Source organism: Seriola aureovittata, chromosome 3 (assembly GCF_021018895.1).
Source record: "Seriola aureovittata isolate HTS-2021-v1 ecotype China chromosome 3, ASM2101889v1, whole genome shotgun sequence".
Taxonomy (NCBI): domain Eukaryota; kingdom Metazoa; phylum Chordata; class Actinopteri; order Carangiformes; family Carangidae; genus Seriola; species Seriola aureovittata.
In genome coordinates, this window is record NC_079366.1 from 19,763,092 (window position 1) to 19,783,814 (window position 20,723).

Genomic DNA, 20,723 nt, shown 5'->3' on the forward strand with positions numbered 1-20,723 from the left:
GTAATAATTCACAGAGTCTATGAGAGAAAGTCTGTGGTTCCAACTTTAGGTTTCTGTTATCTGTCACATAGATAATTTGGGGCTTATGTTTTATGTATCTTCCACTAAGGTTTCTGCTGCAGCCCCAATTACAGTGGAGGTGAATTCATTGTCAGCTTTATGAATATTTTCATTCATTTCAAGTGTGCAAGGCTTCCTTTCTCAGTGTTTGATGTTTTTTGACTTCTTTCATGTCAGCATTGTGTAATGGGATGATAAGTAAAAAGTACTAACAGCACTGAAAAATTATATTCAAAAAATGGACCGTAACGTGTCTTTCATGACAACAGTGTTCCCTGTTACTGCGGATAATCCGCAGACCTCAGTGTGAATAGTTTTCGCTGGAACTACTTCCCTCCAAAGAAATTAGATCACACAATGAAATTGACCTTGTAATTATGAGCCAGGTTCTTATTCAAACAGATTTCTTAAAGTACATGAAAAATATGAGCAAATACAATTTAAAGCAATTTTATTTATGACAACAAATGAGTGAAAATGAGTTGTAAAACATTTCCATCTATTGCAGTCATCGTAGAAGGCTGATCATCTTTTGGGAGAGTTTTTTTTTTCAGCAACAAAATCCATTTTGTCGTAGTAACAAGGATGAAGTTCACAGATCAATTGGCATATTTGTCGATGGTAGTCAAAAATGAAAAATTACAAAGACAAACTGCACACTTAATTGCCCAGATAAGTGTTGAGGTAATGTGTAAAATACTATTCAGATGAATGGGCATGAGTACAATCATTCATACATAAAATATGTACAGAGAGGTACATGATCACTCAGACACTGTCTTTCAATTGCACAGTATGATGAATTGGCGTCACTGCAACAAAGGAGGACTAAAACTTGATTTAAAAAATTAAATCATGAAATATACATGTGAATGAGGAAGCACCTTGGTTCACAGGTGATGCTTCAGACTCTGAATCAATAAAATAAATTAGAAATGAGTCACGTTGTCATTTGGAGAGGCAGAGAATGGCAAGCCAAAACAAATATTCAGGCGTACTTGGCACCTCTAGTCTGCAGTTTCAGAGCACACGGGCTCTGTAACGTGTTCAGCAGGTCCATTTTCACAAGAGAGCAAACGTACTGTTGGTATGAGCATGGAATCTACAGCAAAATAATGCAAAAACAAAACAAAGACAGTAACAAATACAAAGGTGAGAATAAGGTCATATTGGCTATGAACCTAAAAAGCACTTGCATGTAGTTGAATCAGTTTCCATCTTTGTAACTTCCCAACCAATGAGACATGAGAGATGGTGTAAGAGAAAAGAGGCTAACTGTATGTCTCTTCACTTATAGAAGTTCATATGTTATCGCTGTGTTTCCAAAACCTTCCTCCCACGAAAGCCAACGTGCAAGTGAACAGTTTGTTTTTTCGCACTACACCAGAAGACGCCACCAGGCGTCCCGCTGACAGACAGCAGTTTCCTTTCTGACTAAACCGATGACCAACGGGCCGATAAAAGTGTTCAGGAAAAAAAGTGCATCATATTTTGTCAAATACTGAGAAATAGCGGAACATTAAAAACAACACTCTTATAATAAACATCTGAAATATTTTTTTTTCTCACTAGTGCAACAACAGACTGGATCAAATAAAGAGAAACGTTATTAACCTGCAGGCAATCAAAGCTCTTTAAACATCTAATAATTTTTCTTGCCACAGTAGCAGAACAGTTAAGAAGGCAACTTAATGATTGATGCTTGAACACAAACATGCCAACATTATACACATCGCTCTTTTTTTTATAGAAATAAATAGCTGAATTATCATCTTTATCCTCTTCTTAAATAATTTCCATCTCTATATGACTCTGATGCACATTTAATATAAAGTATCTAATACACAACTGCAATTTCAACACTACTGTTATACATAATATAATTCTCTATGTTTATCTTTCATTCAACTTTGGAGAGAAAATGCTTACAGAATGAAGACCTGTAAACTTCAACTTGTTCCACTCATATTTATGACCTTAATATTATAGAACATCAAATGTTGGTCCTTTTTTTTTTCTTGTTTTTGTTCATGTTTTTTTTGTTTTTTACAAACGTTATATACAGAGTAGCTGATAGCGAAGGCAGGATTGTCTAAAACTCAAAATCAACAAGTGCTTTTTGTGTTTTCTCTATTGTGTCTGAAACGTTTTTACACCTTCCCCCACAAACCTTTTCCCCTCAGTGAAACCAAGCAGATAATCAGAGCCAGTGTAGGATAATAATATGCAGTACTGGAAGAACATGAAGAAATGGACATCCACAACTGTTCTTACATATTAACCTGGAACATCATTAGTACACTACGCAGCTACACAAGTCCTCATAAACATTATTGACTATGAAGCAGAGACCAAAAACAGCAGCTGACAGCTCTCCTCATCAGCGAGTCCCCTGCTCAGCATCTTCTGTTGCACACTCTGCCCATGAACGTTCAGATCTGCTGTATAGACAAATGAGGTGTGCAAGGTTGAATGAACAACTTGTTACGCAACCTCACGTGTCGCAATGTAAGAGACGTGACATTGTCCCTGATGTGTGTATCATTTTCAAACCTGTTTCAAAACTGTGTGCACGATTTCGTAAAATCAAAGTGATTGTAAGCGTCTGATAGGAGCGCTGTTTAAAGGAGCACTCCAGCGATTTAGTATTGCACTTTCGTAAAGTTGGGGGACTTGCTAGAGAGATAGATTTAAAAAACCAATGCAGCAGTAGAAGACATATCCTGACTTTTGGTCCATAGTATGGTTCAACCTCAGAAGACACTCGATCCTATCCCTCCTTTTAAACTTTTTTTTTTTTTATTTGACCCTCCCTGCCTTTGTAGTGTAGGTTTTAAATTTAGAATCTCCAAGCTTAGACAGCCCTGATTAAATCATCAGGATAATTTTCTCAGACTTGACAAAGCTCCTGAGCTACAGAAGACCTTTTTGGCAGGCTGAGTGGTCCCCCTCACCACTTTTAAAAATGATTATGGTGTGTAAAATTGGCAGGGCTCCCTTTTAAATGATCTTTTAGGAGTGTACACTCAGTGTCACCACTGTAAGTATTGCTACTCATACTTCTTGAGAATTTCTGCGTCGTACACTAAACTGAACTGTAACCTAGAATTGTGCCAATTATCAAGGTGACACTGGAGACTTGATCTCTTGGTTCTGAGATCTCCAAAATAGCAAAGTTGTTCCATGCTGCAAAGGGTACAAGTGTAACATCACACCAGCTGGCTGTCGGCTGTGTAACTGCCTGAAAACACCAGCAGAGGGAGCCAGAGGATATCAGCTGATGATTATAAATAAGGATTGTACAAGGGCTCCGCCACAACAAGCCCTGTGACTAGGAATGGCACTGTTTAGTATGGTAAAGTATGAAACGTTCATGATATATAAACATTATAATAACGGATTACACCTGGAGACCGCGTTCCACACGAAACACAACACCCTTATGCGTAATTAGAGCTGCTTGCACTCATCTTCCTTACAACATCTGCCCTAGCTGGTCCCTCTACCCTCATTAATGGCACATTGGAGAAAACGCTCACTGTGTTGAGGACAGACACCGTTCCAAATGGCACCAGTTTTTGAGAGAAATGCATTATGGATCATCTTCCACACTTATTGAAGAGCATCATCATATTGTGCGTCCTGTTCTCTCAGAAAACAGATCTATTCTACAATGATGAAAAAAACACTGAGTCCAGGTTTGTGACATGATCCTGTTCACACGAGGAAGCAGAAGATGGTAAAAGAGGCAAAATGCATCGTTGCCATGCAGTGGCTAGAAGACTGTCAAGGTCTGTGTGTCACAGGGAGGCTGTCCTCCGCCGCGCGTGGAGCTGGTGCAGCATGTTTCTGTTATAGGTGGAAGCAGTAAGTGCTGAACGTTGTCCATTGTCCGGTTTCAACATACAGTAGTGCAGGGCAGGCTGGATGAAAACCTTTTATTCTCTTCTCGGCTAGTCTATTTATGCATTCACTCATCCGCGCACACGCAAACATAAAGCTCCTGTTTCAAGACTCTTACCCCTGAAGAAAAGTCAAGATCTCTTGAGGGAATTCATTTTTCTACATTTTCTTAAACCTGCCACCATTCAATGTTCTTCTCTGTGAGAAGTATGTATGCTGTATAATGTGCTCCTGCCCCCAGGCTGAAGGTAGTTTCACGTTTTTTACATCAAGCATTATGTAGATGCAGACAGTTAAATACAGCGCTGTCACCTGGCCCCAGGCGTTTCAAGAAAGGGGTCAGGTTCTGTGCGACGATATTATGGGGAAAGCAAAACACGACTGAGAAAGAAGGATCTTACATTTTGTTGGGTTATTTGAGTCTGTAAAGTTTAAAACAGGCCCTTAATCTCATATATAGTGCCACTGTTAGTCCAAATAAGCCTCCTTACTGGCATTCCCCCACTGGAATAGTAAATGAGTTTTTCTGTTTGTACTTGTGGAGTATGCAGTATTGAGCCTCAGTCCTGGTTCATTGTGGCAAACTTCAGTTTTTTCTGTCGGTGCTGCAGACGCATTCAACCCCAAAGAGTGGGCTCAAAACAGCTGGGTCTTTTTGATTGACTGGAGCCAAGATGGCACCTCTCCAAGACTTGAAGAATCTGCACAAAAGATGTTAGCAGAGACTGTCTGCTTTCACATGGAGGATTTTGGAGAAGCCAGGTCTCTTCTTCAGAGCCTGAAAGAAAAGGAAGGAAGGAATGCCTGAATCTCATTTCATAAAAAGCAACCTGTGTGTGATTTTTTTCACCTGAAGGCCACTTCTATTTCCACCCCGTCTATGTCTTCATGCTTTTATATTTTCTTCCATTTGCAGTAAGTGTGTACAATGAGTGATATATGACAGGAAGCTGTAACACAAACTACAGTACTGAGGTGCAGCAGGTTAAGGATGACTGTCTCGCTTCATGAGATTCACCTCTTCAGAACTTGCTTAAAAAAATAAGAGATGATTAAACATGAGAGGCGAGCTCAGGCTTCCTTTTCACAGCAAACTTGAAAAGGGATAGATAAAAATAAATTATAGCTCTTTGCAGTTTTCAGAGAGGTTACCTAACTGCTATGAGCAATCCCACCATCTTGAGTGTAATATCCAAGGAGAACACACTGTAAACTGACTCATAAAAACAAAGCATAAATAAAACCTGGGATTTCACAGCCTTTTTTTTTGTTTCTGTTTGTGTGTGGTCAGCTATAAGAATGACCTGAGCCTCTTACAGTGAGCCTCTCACTCACTGAGTAAGTTAGCAACAGCACAACCACAACCAGCCATCACTGGGACTTCAAGGATTGAGTCATGGTTTAAATGGTGTGTAGTTGCAATAAAAATAGACACATCTCATCCCCCAAACAACTATTAGCTTAACTGTTAGTCATGTAAATATAGTGGTGCAAAACTCCAAGGACGTGTTGGTTCACAAGATGTTTAACAGAGTGCAGACCTCCATTAACAGAGATAACCTCCCTGTTTGCCATTACTGTCACACAGTCAACACTGCTCTACAGGGATGGATGGAAGAGCAGTTATGCAGTAAAAGAATGTGAGTGTATGGCTGGATTACCTACCAGGCCCCAGATGCCCACCGAAGGCCCATGGTTTACCCCAAATCTTTTGGCTCTATATAATTTGATTAATAACAAATTTGATACAACGCAAATCTGAGACACAAGTGCTGTTACCTGCAGCTTGTTAACCATCTCATCAAACAGTTTTCTGGCTTCAGGACTGTTGGGGTCCTCAAAGTAGTCTTCTATACCAATCTGAACCACGATGGACTTCAGGTTGCGGCAAACACCTGCATGAGTGGAAGGAGGATTGAAGCAGCATTAATCATTTTTCAGCATCAACAAGGTGTGAAAAGTTCAGAAACAGGAAATAGGAAAACAGACCTCAAGTCATTACGACCAGCAACAGTTTGACAGCACAATCGTGCAATTGACATTTTTTAAAACAATAACAGTCGTAGCTGCCTAGATATAAACATAACCCACACCGTTTTAGTGGCCTACCCAACACCCTCACCTTCGACAGTACACAAAATATTGTCAGCGCTAACAGAGTGTTTACACTCACTGTTGAAGTGGAGCAGGGCTTTCGGGGTGACTGGTGTGGAAGTGAGAACCAGCATCTCCAGACCCTTCAGACCCTCTCTGCAAACCTCTGCTGCCACCTCCTGGTTGATTTCACTCACGTGGTCCAACTCCAGCACCTGCAGACGCATGCAGTTCCTCGCTGGTGGTGGTGTCAAAAGGAAATCAAAGGAGGAAGAGATAGGGGGGACAAAATGGAATAGTGTCAAGGTACTACACAACAAAGGTACAGCACGTAAAGGCTCGGTACAGATAAAACTCTTTTGGGTTGTATTCTGACATAGCGATACCATCTGTGTACCATTTAAGCCATTGCGCTTGTTGACGAAATTGCCGGTGCAGAAAAAGCTACATGGTGAATGATTGTTTTACGAGGGACATTTACCCAGTGAGGCCAAACCCTGAATGCCACATCCGGCCCCTCCCACTCCGAGAGCCCGGAGGTGTGGCCAACATCTTCCAATAGTCTGCAGACATCGGTTACTGAAACGAGCAGGTTGTTGGCTGAAAGAGACAAAACAATAAAAGCCACGTCCAATGATTTTACTACAGTGTGGTGATCACAACACATAGAGCATTTAGTTATGATCAGAGTTGCAGCGATAACTGTATATTTCTCTGTTAAATTACCATGGGTGTAGTGGCGCCACTTGTAGGGAGATGATGTCTCTACAACCTGCTCCGAGGGCCCAGATCACCTCTTGGCCAACCGGGTCTGTGGCGCTCCTGGAACATGAAAGACATTGCAATGTATCATTATTAATACATACGTGGGATACTATAAGTGAAATGCATTAAATCCAGGGCAGAATGTTGTCGCTTGGTACATCAATCTGTAGATAAATGATTCAATTAGACCGTGTGCTGCTGTACCTGTAGGTTACAGCCTGCAGAGCTCGGCAGTAGCAGCTAGCCAGCCAGAGGGAGCGATCAGTCAGCAGGTTGGGGCAGTGTGAAATCTTCAGTATCAGCAGGTTGCTTCCTGTGGCCTTCAACAACGCCTCCAGACCCTCTTCCAGACAGCCACTTAGATGGAGATGTAAGTGAAGGTCAACAGGAAAAAGACAAAGACAGAGCAGAGGAAGTGATTCTCCTCATTTTCAGAACAGCACTTCATACACTTACAGCACAGGACGAAATGTTTTTGAAATGTCTGTGGCAGTATACACAGCAAGCAGAATGTATATGCACCGTCTGAGCAGTTTAAGAGCAGCTTAGAGCTACAACATACAACAGCTAAAACTCACACAACACTTACACAACTTCTTTCCACGAAATGAAAACTGATATTTCACACACTCATAATCAAACAGCACAAGAAAACATCAGTATGGGATCGCTTATGTTCCTCCTCCTGGATTCCTCTCAAGCCAAAATAATGCACAATGCATGTTTGTACTGCATGTGTGTCTCACCGTGTGCTTTTAAGGTAGTCCTCCTTGGTTTCTTTCTTGCCTCGCTGTCGGGGTTTGAGGTTTTGCAGGATGAGGGAGTGGGTCTGAGTGCACCACTGAGACAACGTGCTCAGGAACTGAGAGAAAAAACATGGTGATGAGTGAAAGCCTTCATAACACACGGCAAAGACGATACAGTTAAATGCGCCACGAGGTTTGATAATGCTTCCGACAGTATCTAAATGTTCGCTGTGCACCTTGGAAGAGATGCGAGCGTTCTCCAGGAGCACTCTGGTCCACACAGCTGGGTGACGAGCCACAAACTTCCAGTCCCGGCACACCTCAGCGGCTCGCAGCAGGGTTTTAGTGTCCAGGTAGGTGAAGATACAGAAGAGAGCCGCGCGCATCTTCAGGATCTCCGGACTGATCACCTCGTTGGATTTGGACGGGCTCTTTTCATGACGGCATGGTTTGCTGTAGACCCCTTCCGACCGGCCTGTTGAAAGAAAAGTCTGAATCTTTTAAACACTGTTTGGACGTGGAATTCTTAACATGAAAAGAAAAATGTTTTTGATTGTTGGAGTGAATCTGGATATTTATATATATATATATAAGTATTTATAACACTGTTGGATGACTAGACTACTTTAAAGGTAGGGAGAGTTTTAGTTGTTAGTTATTTTTACAACAGCATGTTTCTTCTTAATAATGACCACAATTACACACAACAGATATATTAAAGGTTCATAATCATGTAACATAATTGTTAATATAATAATAATATATAATATACCTTAATGTAACTTTTATTGCTATAAGCTCAGCATAATGCTTGTGTCCTGCAGGTGGAACAGTGGCGGGTAAAAGGTTAAAATGAAGCACAATTGAAAAAGGCTGAAGCCTGTGAGTGTTACAGTATCAAGCTGAAATCCTTATTATTGGTCGTGAAGATTTTACTCGGCTTTTAATATCCTAACCCTCACTGCTGGTGAATTTGATTTCAAAATCCTGCTCATTACTTTTAAGGCTCTTCATGTCCTGGCCTCACGATTATACCTCGTAGATTCAACTTTATGATCATTTGGGAGGATGGAGTTTGTGGTGCTGTTAAACTGTGTTGCATCATACAGGGAGGTGTTTCCGTTACGTAGCCTACCCTCATTGACATAAACGAGCTGGCCAAATAGTAGAAACATCTGTCAGTATAACTCAAAGCAAAACGATCTTTAAGAGGAACCGACACCTCTCTAAAACAGCTTTAGCAAAACTGAACATAATAACCTTCATGAACGTAGGATTTATTGCAGGACTGTTGCATTAGACTGCATTTGTTTTAGCTGGTGTACCTAATAAATCAGTGTATACATATACACATACATATACAGTGTAAACACACAGACGCACATATTATACACATATTGATTTGGTATTGACCAGTACTTTTTCTTCTCAATTTCTTTCTTGCTATTTATATTTTAAATGTTTTACTGTTGGCTTAATTTGTTTTCACTGTTTGTTTATTGTAAAGTATATTTATGTTTTTATTATGATCATGATCATTTAAGTTGTAAATGTACATTCTAAAAAAGGCCAGGTGGATTTAACTCAATAACTTCATGCCTGGACACATTTATTTTACTTCTGTATTTTACTAATGCAGACAAGCCCATTTTCAAAAGCAAAGACAGGTAAATGCCATTCAAACAATGTTGAAAGATATTCAGTCACATGGTGGCGCCAACCTTCAACAAGACACTAAATGAGATTACATAATTTTTTTTCTCCTCTTTTCATCTTTTCATTCTGTCTGTTGCTATCTACTGGCTCATGCCATGTGTCCAGTCCAAGCCTGAATTATTCCTCCCAGCAAGATTGCTCCTAGATGACTCATTTCATCTTTGGCCTTGGAAGGCGTCTGCTCGAAACCATCAGGGCTATGAACCAATGCTTACACTCTCACTCTTCCTTTTTCTCTCTCACACACACCACCTACGCTCAAGACTGGAAAATGAACTAAAAAAGCCAAGCAGTGTGTTACATGCAGAGAGAAAACTGTGTGCTTGTAGATACATACCATCTGATAAAACCTGGCAGAGACTCTTCCAATAAGGACAACTACGTCAGAGTCGAGGAATGCCAGTAACATGTTGAGTGTTACGTGAGAAAAATCTTTGAGCTAATGGGGCAGTAATAGCAGTTCATACGAATTTGTCATAGGGCTCTGGCCCAGTTTTGCACCCTCCCAGAGTGCCTTGGTCCTCCTGGTATTTAGAAGAACAGCAGGTGGAGAAAAATGGAGTGCAGCAGCAGTGAGTTTAAGGATCTTGGCAGGGGCATGAAGTTAACAGAGAGATGTACAATCTGTGGTGGATCTGAAGAAATGTGCGGGCAGAGTGGCTGTCTGACTTGGCTCAGTTTGTAGATTGCACAGCTTAGTAAGAGAGGAGAAACTGAGACCGTACAACAGACAAATAGTGTTCTCCCAAATACAAATATGTTCAATGTCTACCAAAGACAGACACGCAGAACAGAGAGCGTATAGGACTCATTGCAATGTATGACTGGGTTTACACACCAACTATAACTGACATAACATACTGGTGGTAAACAAAACAAAACACCTCATGAAAAAAAGGACTTCAGCTGGTTATATCACAACTGTAATCGCTAAGGCCCTAAACTGTGTTTACAAAATCAATAACACAGCACAAACACATAGAGTAAAGGCGCTCCTGTATAAAACAAACATCAAGCTATGGTTAAGAATAGAGAAACAACAGTTTTTTTTCAGTCTCAAAAATACTAAATTCAAACTATATTTAGACATCTTCTTTTGCACTTTGAATAAATCTCATTAACATTATCATTTGTCACACAATCCCCAAAACAAACTGAGTTTGAAGATTCATTCTCGGCCATGGAAAAAGCAATTTGAAGTAATTATCATCTCAAGGTCCAACATTACGTATCTGGTGTTTCCCGGGCTTTTAGCCACATTTTGTGGCCTTCACATGATAATAAATAATAACTACACCATCAAATTGAGTAACTGGGAAGAAACAAGGAAGGCCAACATCCAAGGGATTGGTATTTTGTGTTGAGATTTTAATGCCAAACTGAATGAATAAATAAATACAAGGTTTATACTGATGCTTTAAAAATGTTGACTGGTTACTGGTCTCATATAAGGCTGTAAGTTACTGTACACAGCCAAACACTTTACAACACCTTCGATCCTGTGACTCATTTTTTGGTGAAGGAAAAATTCCTCAGAAAAATAATAGATTATCAACATTTGTAGTGTTTATATTGTTGTTTCTACACACAGCTGCAGTTCTGGGACCTCTTCCCTCCAAGTTTACCATATATGCTCATGTCTGGTCCACACTATTTGAGGAATGATCTTTGATCAGTGACACAGCTCCTGTAACATTACAGCGCCTCAAATTCAACCTGACCTAGATCCACATCAGTCCCTGCTCTTATGGGAGTCATTTTAAGGCCTTTATTCAGTGAATCCTGGCTCCCGTGTGTCTGAGCTACTGCCTGAATGTGAGACTGGTGCAGAGGTGCAATACCTGGATTTCTAAGAATAACCAGCTCTACTGCTCTGAATCACTTTTACAGAGAGCTCTTACCTGTGTTAGGGCGGTAACCTGCCCTGCCGTGGTGAGGATAGGGCGCAGCAGACTGCTGGACTTCAGCCACAGCTCTCCTCTCTTGTTCCCACATCTCCACTTCAGACTCGGTGGTCCGGGAGCCCACGTCCGACACGTCTCCCTCCTCGCCCTCAGTGCTGTTCCTGTAAGGTCGTCGCTGCCAGTTTTGGATAGCCTGTTTACGGAGACCCCAGTTTCTCGAGCCACCGCCGCCACATCCAGGAGAGCGCTCGTAACCCCCCTCACCCAGCCGGCACTGCATGTGATAGTACTGAGCCTCGGGACAGTCCTCCATGGGATGCATCTCGACGCTGTCACTGTCATAACCTCCAGATCCCTGTGAGACGGACTTGATCCGCCCTGATGCTCTGCAGCAAAAGAGAGGGAAGGGCAGTATAAACGATGATTGAATGATTTCTTTTTTTTTGACAGGATAACACATCTTATAAATGGATGGTCCATTCCACATCAAGAAGGAAGATGATCATCAATAGTTTCACAATTTGGGAAAAGCTTATTCACTTTTCTTGCAGAGAGTTACAGGAGATCAATACTATTCTTATGTCTTTACATTAAATATGAAGTTACAGACAGAAGCCAGTTATTTTATACTCTTTCTTCTTCTCTTCTTTCTTTTTCACAGTTTAATCTCACAAGGTATTGCATGTTAATTACTGAGCTTTAGAAACAAGGCGAGCAGGTTTATTTATATAGCACAGTCAACAACAAGACAATTCAAAGTGCTTTACATAAGGCATTAAAGGCATTAAGACAAGATATAAAAAAAAATATATAAAAGGACACTTAAAGATGATTTAAAAACAGTAAAATAAAATAAAAAACTAAATAAAAACCGAATGATGATGGAAAGAAGATTTTGTTATCTTCAGACAGAGCTAGGCTAACTACTTCCTTCTGTTATTGGTCTTTATGCTAAGCTAAGCTAACAGGCTGTTGGCTGTAGCTTCCTACAGAACGGTACAGATCTTCTCATGTCACTCTGCAAAAAAACGAATATGTGTTTGTATGTATTTCCCAAAATACAGAACTATTCCTTAAATCTGTTCATGATGCACTATCATGGAGTTTGCTTTCACAAAATCACAATCCAGCAGTTGTGGTCTATTGGTGCTACTTTTAATATAGAAAAGTATAAGTATATAAGTATATAAGTATTAATGCACAACCTCTTGAAGATCATCCTGTGCCATCAATAATCTATATTTTGGATCTCAATCACTGTTGCAACCATTCTGACCTTTTTATTGCTAATATAATCTAATACAAAGACAGAACAATCAACACTGTACCGACAACCAGATATTTGTATTTTGTCTCATTCTGATTTTTAATGATCTTGTTTTCAGACTTCAGAATACTTTATAATTAGGCAGAGATATGCAGAGGTGCTTCTCCTTAACACTTGCTCTGAATCCTTAGGTGACCTGTTCCTTTGATTCTTCAGTCAGTAAAGACTTCAGTCGTTTCTAAACGGTGTAACATCCTCTCCACTGAGGAAAACAGCTGTGTTGGCATTTAGTTTAGCAAAAGTGGATGCAGTGAACCACGTCTAAAACCAAAATTAACCACAAATAGGTACATTACTGTACGGCTGATAATGAACAGCTGCATTTCAGAGGATTTATTGTAGAATGAGGGCAGCTTTTGTACATACGTACTGTGGCGGTACTTAAAATAACCTCCTAGCCAACACAAGTAATGAGCAGTTACAAATATCAGCCTCTCAAAAAGTAGGGCATTTTTCTTTCTGTCTTCTTCTCTTCCTTCCTTCTCAGTACTCCCTCCTCTTTCTCTCAGCATACTGAGGAGAGTCAAAGCATCTGCATGAATCATTTAAGCAAAAAAGGTGAAAGTGAATCACAGGTGATCCTGCAGGAAGCTCTTATCAGTGCTTGTAAGTGAAAAGGCCGCACAGAGGATGAAACACATGTGAAGCCACAAATTTGCATTCAGATTACATAAGATGAAAACAGTGTGATTCTGTCTTGCAGTCTTAAATGGGACAGAGACACAACTGGCATACATTACAGGCTGCTAATGAGCCAGTTTAAAGCAGTAACCTGATAATAATGTTTTGTCAGCATTAAATCAATAGCATGACGAGGGATATGACTCGATACCAATCACGAGAAGCTCACAATAACTGTAGCAACTGCTAATTAATGATTTCTGCGTGTGCATCCAGAATGCAAAGTAGCATCAGAGAGTAAATATAAAACTCAACTCAATAATCAGAGGAAGAAACAAACCAATTCTTATCGCTCTGCTCCTGGTGTTTCCTAAAGTGCAAAGTATGAAGTATGAACAGGCTTATCATGTCTCTCAGAGTGTAACGTTTCATGTCCTGATTGTACTGTTCTCATTCAGCTGTGGTTTACATTTACATTCGAAGCTCTTACACTGGTTTTCTATGTTGTTTGGAAAAGAATGGGAACCAAAACAAAAGTGATTTAGAAATTTTAAGAGGATCGTTTTATTACATTTTATTTATTACTGTTACGAATAGAAAACATAAAATTAATGATGATTACAGAGATAAAAAAAAAAAAAAAAAAAAAGGCAAACTGTTACTGAGGTATTTTGGTGCAAAAGTGACGCATGTAGACTAATGATTGATAAATATCTGGTGAGGTCAATATCAATAAATTACTAAATTGTTGCACACTTGCGATTATGACCTTTACCACAACTAGTGGCAAAAATATCTTAATATTTGATGAATAGCTATTCATAACTCGAGACAACAGAAGGTGTGTGTGTGTGTGTGTGCGTGTGTGTGTGAGTGTGTCGTGCCATCAATGATTCAACGCAACAGAGAAGGCCTGACGGGTTGTGTGTTACATCACGTTAGGAAAGACGTTCACATACCAACTGGGGACGACAGCTGTGATAGTCAGTGAGTATCATGGCGCGGTCATACGTCTGAAATCTCCAGCAGTCACACCTCATGCGGAGAAACGTCCTACCTGCATCTCAGCGCCGATGAGAGCCGATCTACTCTGTCACACTATCACGGTTTCAAACACTGTAGTACATATGAATATCTTAATGTGGATGTCAGTGTGTGAAAAAGCATGTAGGATGAGGAGTCGCACTATTCTCAATATGAAGCAAACTACATGAAGTCGATCTGTTACTGTGTGACGACGGTAGGGCCGCAACTAACATGTTCTTTATCAATTAATCGATTGATAGTGATTTCAAACAGGGAAAGGCAGCAAACCCTCACCTGTGAGAAGATGGAACCGGCGAATGTTCAGCAATTCATAAACGTAACGTAGATGTGACGTAAACGATTCACAAAGTTGACTACTTTACTGTTGATCAACTAATCCAGTCATACTAAGCTGATAATTGTTTTAGCACTTTAGCATTGTTGTATAAATCTAAGCTGATGTTTTAGTAAACCTAATGTACTGCAATAACTATAGTACAGTACACGACGGTATATTGAAATAACTACAGTATAATGTCCTGATTTTGAATTTCAACCACTGAGGGAAAGGCAAAAATGATATAGTGCCACGAGTCGGACAGGCTGTAACCATGGTGCTTCCACTGTTTTCATTGTTTTTCTGAGGTACTGTAACTGCAACTGCCGCTCTGACAAACATTTATACAGGGGACTGAGACCTTGTACCCCAAAGGCCAGGGGCAGCCAGCACAGCAGATGGTAGTTAAAAGCTTTGGTGCTCCAGGGGTTCTGTTATACTTTCACATAACTGACAGATTGTGTTTTACTACAGCAGCTCTCACTAGGTAAGAAAGATGAGGTGCACCATCTTCATTTGACAGCCAAGGAGAGTCACAAAGTCTCCAGCTGGACCAGAAAACCTGCTTTCTTTTCAAATAAACAGACTGTCAGACATTTCACAGCTCCCTCAACAGCTGACCTTCAACTATTGCTACCACTCTCTAAAGAACACTGTAGACAGTATATAAGAAGGACAATTCCTCATTATACCACATGTAATACAGCAAATAAGATCTTTGAAAATCCTCTCTTTACTTCCTGATGGTTAAGAGTACCAGATCATCAAGCTCTATCATAAAGCTCCTTACGGCACGGTGGTATTTTGAATTTGGATTTTAGACTCAAGGTATTCAATGTCTGAGAAGGCGTGAAATCGTCTGTAAATGTGGAACAGGAGCAAGGCGCTGACTTACCCTGTGCTGGGGGAGGAGCGTCGGTCTGACACCTGGTACATGCCTCTTGTGCTCCCAGAGAGGCTGGAGTTTCTCTGGAGAGAGACACAAAGATGCAGATTGGAGGCTAAGAAAGGAAAGTGTTATTAAAATGATTCAGCGCTTCGAGCTTCCTTAGACGTGCCCCTGGCTCTAACATCATTTACATAGAGATATGGCTGTTGCGTGAGATTACAGTATTCCTCGCTAAACCTATTTAAAACCCATTCCAAAATGAATGGGTGACGACCTTGATGCTGTGCCTGTGCCATTGATTTTGTTTACTAATTGTAATCTACAGCGTGTGGGAGTTTGAGAAAAATGCGAACATTTGTGGTTTAAAATACTCAAAAACACAATAAAGACAACAAACTCTAACGTATGCACACAATACTGTTCATGTCATTATCAAACAGTTGTCACACTAAGTTAAAACTGCTATAAAAATGAAGACTGCTTGATAAATCCCCACTGGAAAAGGAATAAAATCAAACAGTAGCTTATTTTACAGGCATAAACAGTTGTAAACAGGCCGTGACAATATAAAGATAGGATTGAAATCGTCTCGTAATTAAAGACATTTCTATATGGTTTGTGGTGTGGTTTCATCTACCTTCATCTTACAGGTTTGAGCATATACAGTACGGCTGTACGGTTAAAACATCTGAGTAAATGATGACATAAAAAAGGGTTTCATGAAATGTTCAAAATGGAAATGGGATTTTGGCCCTATGTTGACACTGGAGGTAAACTAAGGGCAGTCACCACAAAGTTACCTTATCATGAGCTTTAGTATTGTTCAACAGTGATATTTTGACCTGGTGCTGGACGAATATCATTTCAAATCACCATGAATAACCATGAACAAATCTGATGCAAATGCTGTCATTACTGTACACGTCAATATCATGTGTCAAGTTGAAGATGACTGGATCATGATGGATCATGAATATCAATGAAAATACATCACGGCAGTCTGGCCTGTAATAGTCAGGATATCTCATTCTTGACACACACTGGGCTGACCGACATCTTAACATCCTTAAACCCTAACTCTAGCAACACAAAGACTCTCAGCATCTTTCCTACTACCAAACAAAATGTGGCTGTAGCTCTGAAAGCAGGTGTAAATTTTTAAGTGTATCTGGTAGTGGGTGTGCAATCTGACTCTCACTCATTCTGTTAGCCTGAGAGCAAAATCCTCCCAGTCACTCTTTCACACACCACTCAAAGCCGCCTGTGCATTGAAGTATGCTGTGTGTATAGTGTTTGTACGTACTTGTGTGTGTGCCCGCGTGTGTGTGAGTGTGTGTGTGTGTGTGTGTGTGTGTGTGTGTGTGAAGCAGTGCCAGGTGGAACTCTGTGTACCAGACTGGCAACGTGCCACAGAGGGAAAATGTGCAGAAACACAGTCACTGTCACTCCCTCTCTCTCCCTCTCCTTTTCTCTGCTTTACTCACGCAGCTTGTTTCTGGCTCAGGGCCAGTGGAAATGGATCATGGAGGAAACAGGCAAACACACCATCCGTGGCTCTCATTCCTGGCCAGTCTGCAGTGAAGGCAGAGCAGGGACAAATCTCCCAGAAATAGATGAGGTAAAACAAGCTCCAGTCTTGTGAATTAAGTTTAAGGTCTTATTCTTTGCTATTTCTGCTTCTTGTTCTCTCCTCGTTACAGAACCAAAAGGTTCATCAAACACTACAGTAAATTGCTTTCTTTCAAGAAATGCACTAGATTCATCTTGGATTGAACTAGAGAGCGAGCAGGAAACAAGTCACCCATCCCCTCTCTCACTGTCAGTCCTAAAACGCCACTGCGGCTCTAAAACCCGTCCCTCAGGAGGTGCGGGCGACCTTGCTGATGCCGTGACAGAGAGATGGAGAGTCGGGTTGTGAAGGTGTGTGGGCGACATCTCTGGGCTTCCCGTGACTGTGTAACGGAGTGCCAACCAGTGTGTGACTCCACACTTGTACTTGTCATGTTGATTATTCACAGTCCTACGACGGTGCACAAGCACAGAGACGTGAAACTGACTGACGTTTAAATCCAAAGAGATCAGGTCTAAATTTAGGCAGCATTTCAGGTCAGTCACAGGTCACATGACATTCTAACATAGCTCAAAGGGGAAAAAGTGCATTTCTTTATTATTCTAAGACGTATTCTGGGGTCCAATTCTTGTTTCCTTGTAAGATGGCATTAAACAATATCAGGCATCTTTGCAACAAGCTACTATCAGCATTACAAAAGAGGCATCACTTACATTACTCACTGCACTGTGTAACTGTATGAAGAATATCTTTGCACTCAGTGATAGTGATCTGAGGAGAATATTTTGTACCATGGATCGCTCAAATAATAAGCGAAAATGAAACAGCAAATCTGTACCACATTACTTCTGATTCAAAATCATGTTGAAACCTTCAGCAAGAGCAAGAGCTGGTTTCCATGGCAGCACACACATTTGTGCAATGTGAAACAGGTCACTTCTTTTTTTCAAGAGGTGTTGGATAATAACTTGATTAAGTGACATTTTTTAAGTACAGAAAATGTCTGCTTTTACTTTACTTTTTTTTTTTTTTTTTTTTTGGTAATCATCGTGTAATAAGGCAAAGCAGAGGAGAAAAGTGCCACAGTGGAAGCTCTGCTGTGCCTGGAGGCAAAGAGCTGATCTCCGGTTTCCGGAGCAAGAGGCAGCTTTTTATGTGAGTACACTCTCTGGTCAGGATGTCGTCTGCTACAGAGCCTAGCTATTTCCACTGTTTTGATGCTGAAGGCTGAACAGACCTGTTCACCTTGCAGACATAAGTCCCAATCTTATACTCCTATGGTGGGTGAGCAAAGCTTACAGAACCAAACGCTGTAGATATACACTTCATGGTCAGAACTGGATATGTATTTATCAAACAGCCAAAAATCAAATTGTGGACTTAAGGGAAATATTCAAGTAAAAACCCCTCACTTTCACTCCTACTTTCATAGTCAGGAATTAAAGATATTTATCAAACTTCTTGTGACTTAATGTTCTTAAACCTAAGTGTCCAAGAGATCTCTAAAGTTGGTAAAGAGTAGATCCTTTATGGCAATGATGACTGATATGTTAGTTGAAGCAATATGAATAACTAAGTTTTGTTATATTTTATCATATAATTCATATTGTATTATGTATATTTGATTTTGGTTTGGACATTTGATAGGATGTGACACAATATTTCCTTTGATGTCATTTGGCAAATAAAAAGTATAAAGCTTACATTACTTTTGTTTGCAATCTCTTTAAATGCATCTTCATTATCTGCATTTGCCATTGTGGTACTAAATCCTCCCTTTCTTTACTGTACAATACAATACGTACAATTCTTTATACATATTATATTATATTTCAAGTCACTGTTGCATTAAAGGTCATAAAAAAACAACTTTGCACAGTTTAATTAAAGCCATGCTAATACAGGTAATTACTGGCTGATTACTGTTCAACAAATGAGCTAAATGACTTACACGCACGTTCACAACACATTTAACACACGCACACACACACACACACACACACACACACACACACACACACACATACTCATCATCTTCTTCTCTACCAACAAATCTTCAGCTTGTAGGTGAAATGAAACACACATTCACTGTGAGTGAGTCTTATTCCATTTTCTGTCTCCGCTCACCCACGAATTCTAGTCTTTTGCTTGTGGTGAGGTTTTGATCTGACACCAGTTTATTGAACTTCACCTGCTGATGTTTGAAGAAATGGGTGGTTACTGCCTCTTTAGCTTTTTAAAGAAGAGTAGACTTGTTGTCTCAGGCATCATAAAGTCCATTATGGGGCTGACCTGTGGTGCATTACAGGGACGTTACTCTCTATAATCAATGCTTATACACTATTTAAAAGCAAAAAGCTGCTCTGTCAAGTAAAAGCGGTGTCTGTCAGAAAGCAGGAAGAAGCACTCTGTGGAATCGTTAAGTGGAGTCTTGGGTTGTAAAAAACACCTATTTATAAAAGAATCACAGTGCTATGAAATAAAATTGAGTTATTCTGATCCACAAGTCAGTCGTCTGATTTATTATGACAATTAAAAAAATGTCACAAAATTAAATGTCAAACAGCTTGTGATTTAAAAAGAACATTTTTATGTCTTTTTCTGTTTTATCATGCAGTTAAATGTGATCAGGATCAGTTCAGCATTTTAAATATATATATGCATGTTAGCTGACGTCGTTATGTATGGCTGACAAGAACCTGCATTACGTTTTGTTGTCCTGCCTGTTTGGAACTATCTTTTAATATTATCAATAAAATCAAGTCAGATCCAGACATGAAATATACAACTTCAAAGATCCTCACCTGGCGTCCATTGCCCTTTGAGGCCTGGAGGCTACAGCGCCCCAGGCTGCCGTTTGGCGTGGTGCCGCAGCTGCTGATGATCTGTAGCTGTTTTTCTGCACGGTCGGCTCGGTCCAGCAGCTCCTCTATGAACTGCTGCAGACGAACCTTGGCATTGGCTTCCCGCGCCGCTGTCTCCTGAAGGAACTGGTCGATCTGAGCGACCTCCCTGCGGTCACAGGAGGGAAGAGCAGTATTACTGCCAAGTTCAAGGGTATATTGTCTTATAGTTGACTGGTAAATCTGTGCCATCAAGGGCAAACTGTACTTGTGGCAAAAATGTACATGTTCACCTCAGATAGATTTGTATTGAGCAAATGGTCCATATGTGACTGCAGGACACTCTCTCTCCTCCACATTTTGTCAAAACCTCTCTTATATACACACCAGCTGCTGTCCTGCCCTTTACACACACCGAGGATTGGTGGCAGAGAGAAATACACAATCCAAACACAAAGGGAGTGAGAGAGAGAGGAAAAAGAGAGAGCGAGTGAGAGAGCAGAGAAATGGATGGTGAAAGAGCAGCGGGATATTTAGACCGCAGGCGGGGGGGGGCAAGTTCTCGTCATTTTAAGGGACAGTGTGTTACCCAGATACAGAGGCAAACAAACCAGCTCTGTTCAGAGAGAGTTAGCAGTTGTCTGCAGCCTGCTCGCCACATATTTCTAGCTTTCCCTGCAGTGATTCTATTCATGTCATCTGAAAAAACAATGTGTGACTGAATAATCGTGCATGCAAATGGTCTGATGATAAAAATTCCTGAATGTTCACGTTATCAGTCAGATCACATTAGCTTAATAACTTTAAGCTTGGATTATCAATTATATAAGCAGCCCCAAATGCCCAGTGCCGATGAGCCGTCTCTGCATTGATGTAAGATGGCCTTGACTTGGCGTCAAAGTTCAAGTTCAAATCAGCCAAA

At 40.5% G+C, this 20,723-nt stretch overlaps 1 protein-coding gene across 1 annotated transcript in view; it reads right to left on the reverse strand.

Annotated features, from left to right (window-relative positions):
- Positions 1 to 494: 494 nt before the first annotated feature.
- The window catches only part of fbxo41 (F-box protein 41), a 48,477-nt gene continuing 28,248 nt past the window's right edge, over positions 495 to 20,723 (reverse strand). The window contains exons 4-14 of the mRNA XM_056372228.1: positions 19,763 to 19,970; positions 15,395 to 15,468; positions 11,186 to 11,574; positions 7,805 to 8,043; positions 7,569 to 7,684; positions 7,027 to 7,179; positions 6,784 to 6,879; positions 6,539 to 6,657; positions 6,137 to 6,295; positions 5,743 to 5,858; positions 495 to 4,741 (exon numbers count right to left, since the gene is read on the reverse strand). Coding sequence (XP_056228203.1) covers positions 4,679 to 4,741; positions 5,743 to 5,858; positions 6,137 to 6,295; positions 6,539 to 6,657; positions 6,784 to 6,879; positions 7,027 to 7,179; positions 7,569 to 7,684; positions 7,805 to 8,043; positions 11,186 to 11,574; positions 15,395 to 15,468; positions 19,763 to 19,970 — 1,732 coding nt within the window. The 3' untranslated portion in view covers positions 495 to 4,678. The remainder of the gene's footprint in view (positions 4,742 to 5,742; positions 5,859 to 6,136; positions 6,296 to 6,538; positions 6,658 to 6,783; positions 6,880 to 7,026; positions 7,180 to 7,568; positions 7,685 to 7,804; positions 8,044 to 11,185; positions 11,575 to 15,394; positions 15,469 to 19,762; positions 19,971 to 20,723) is intronic.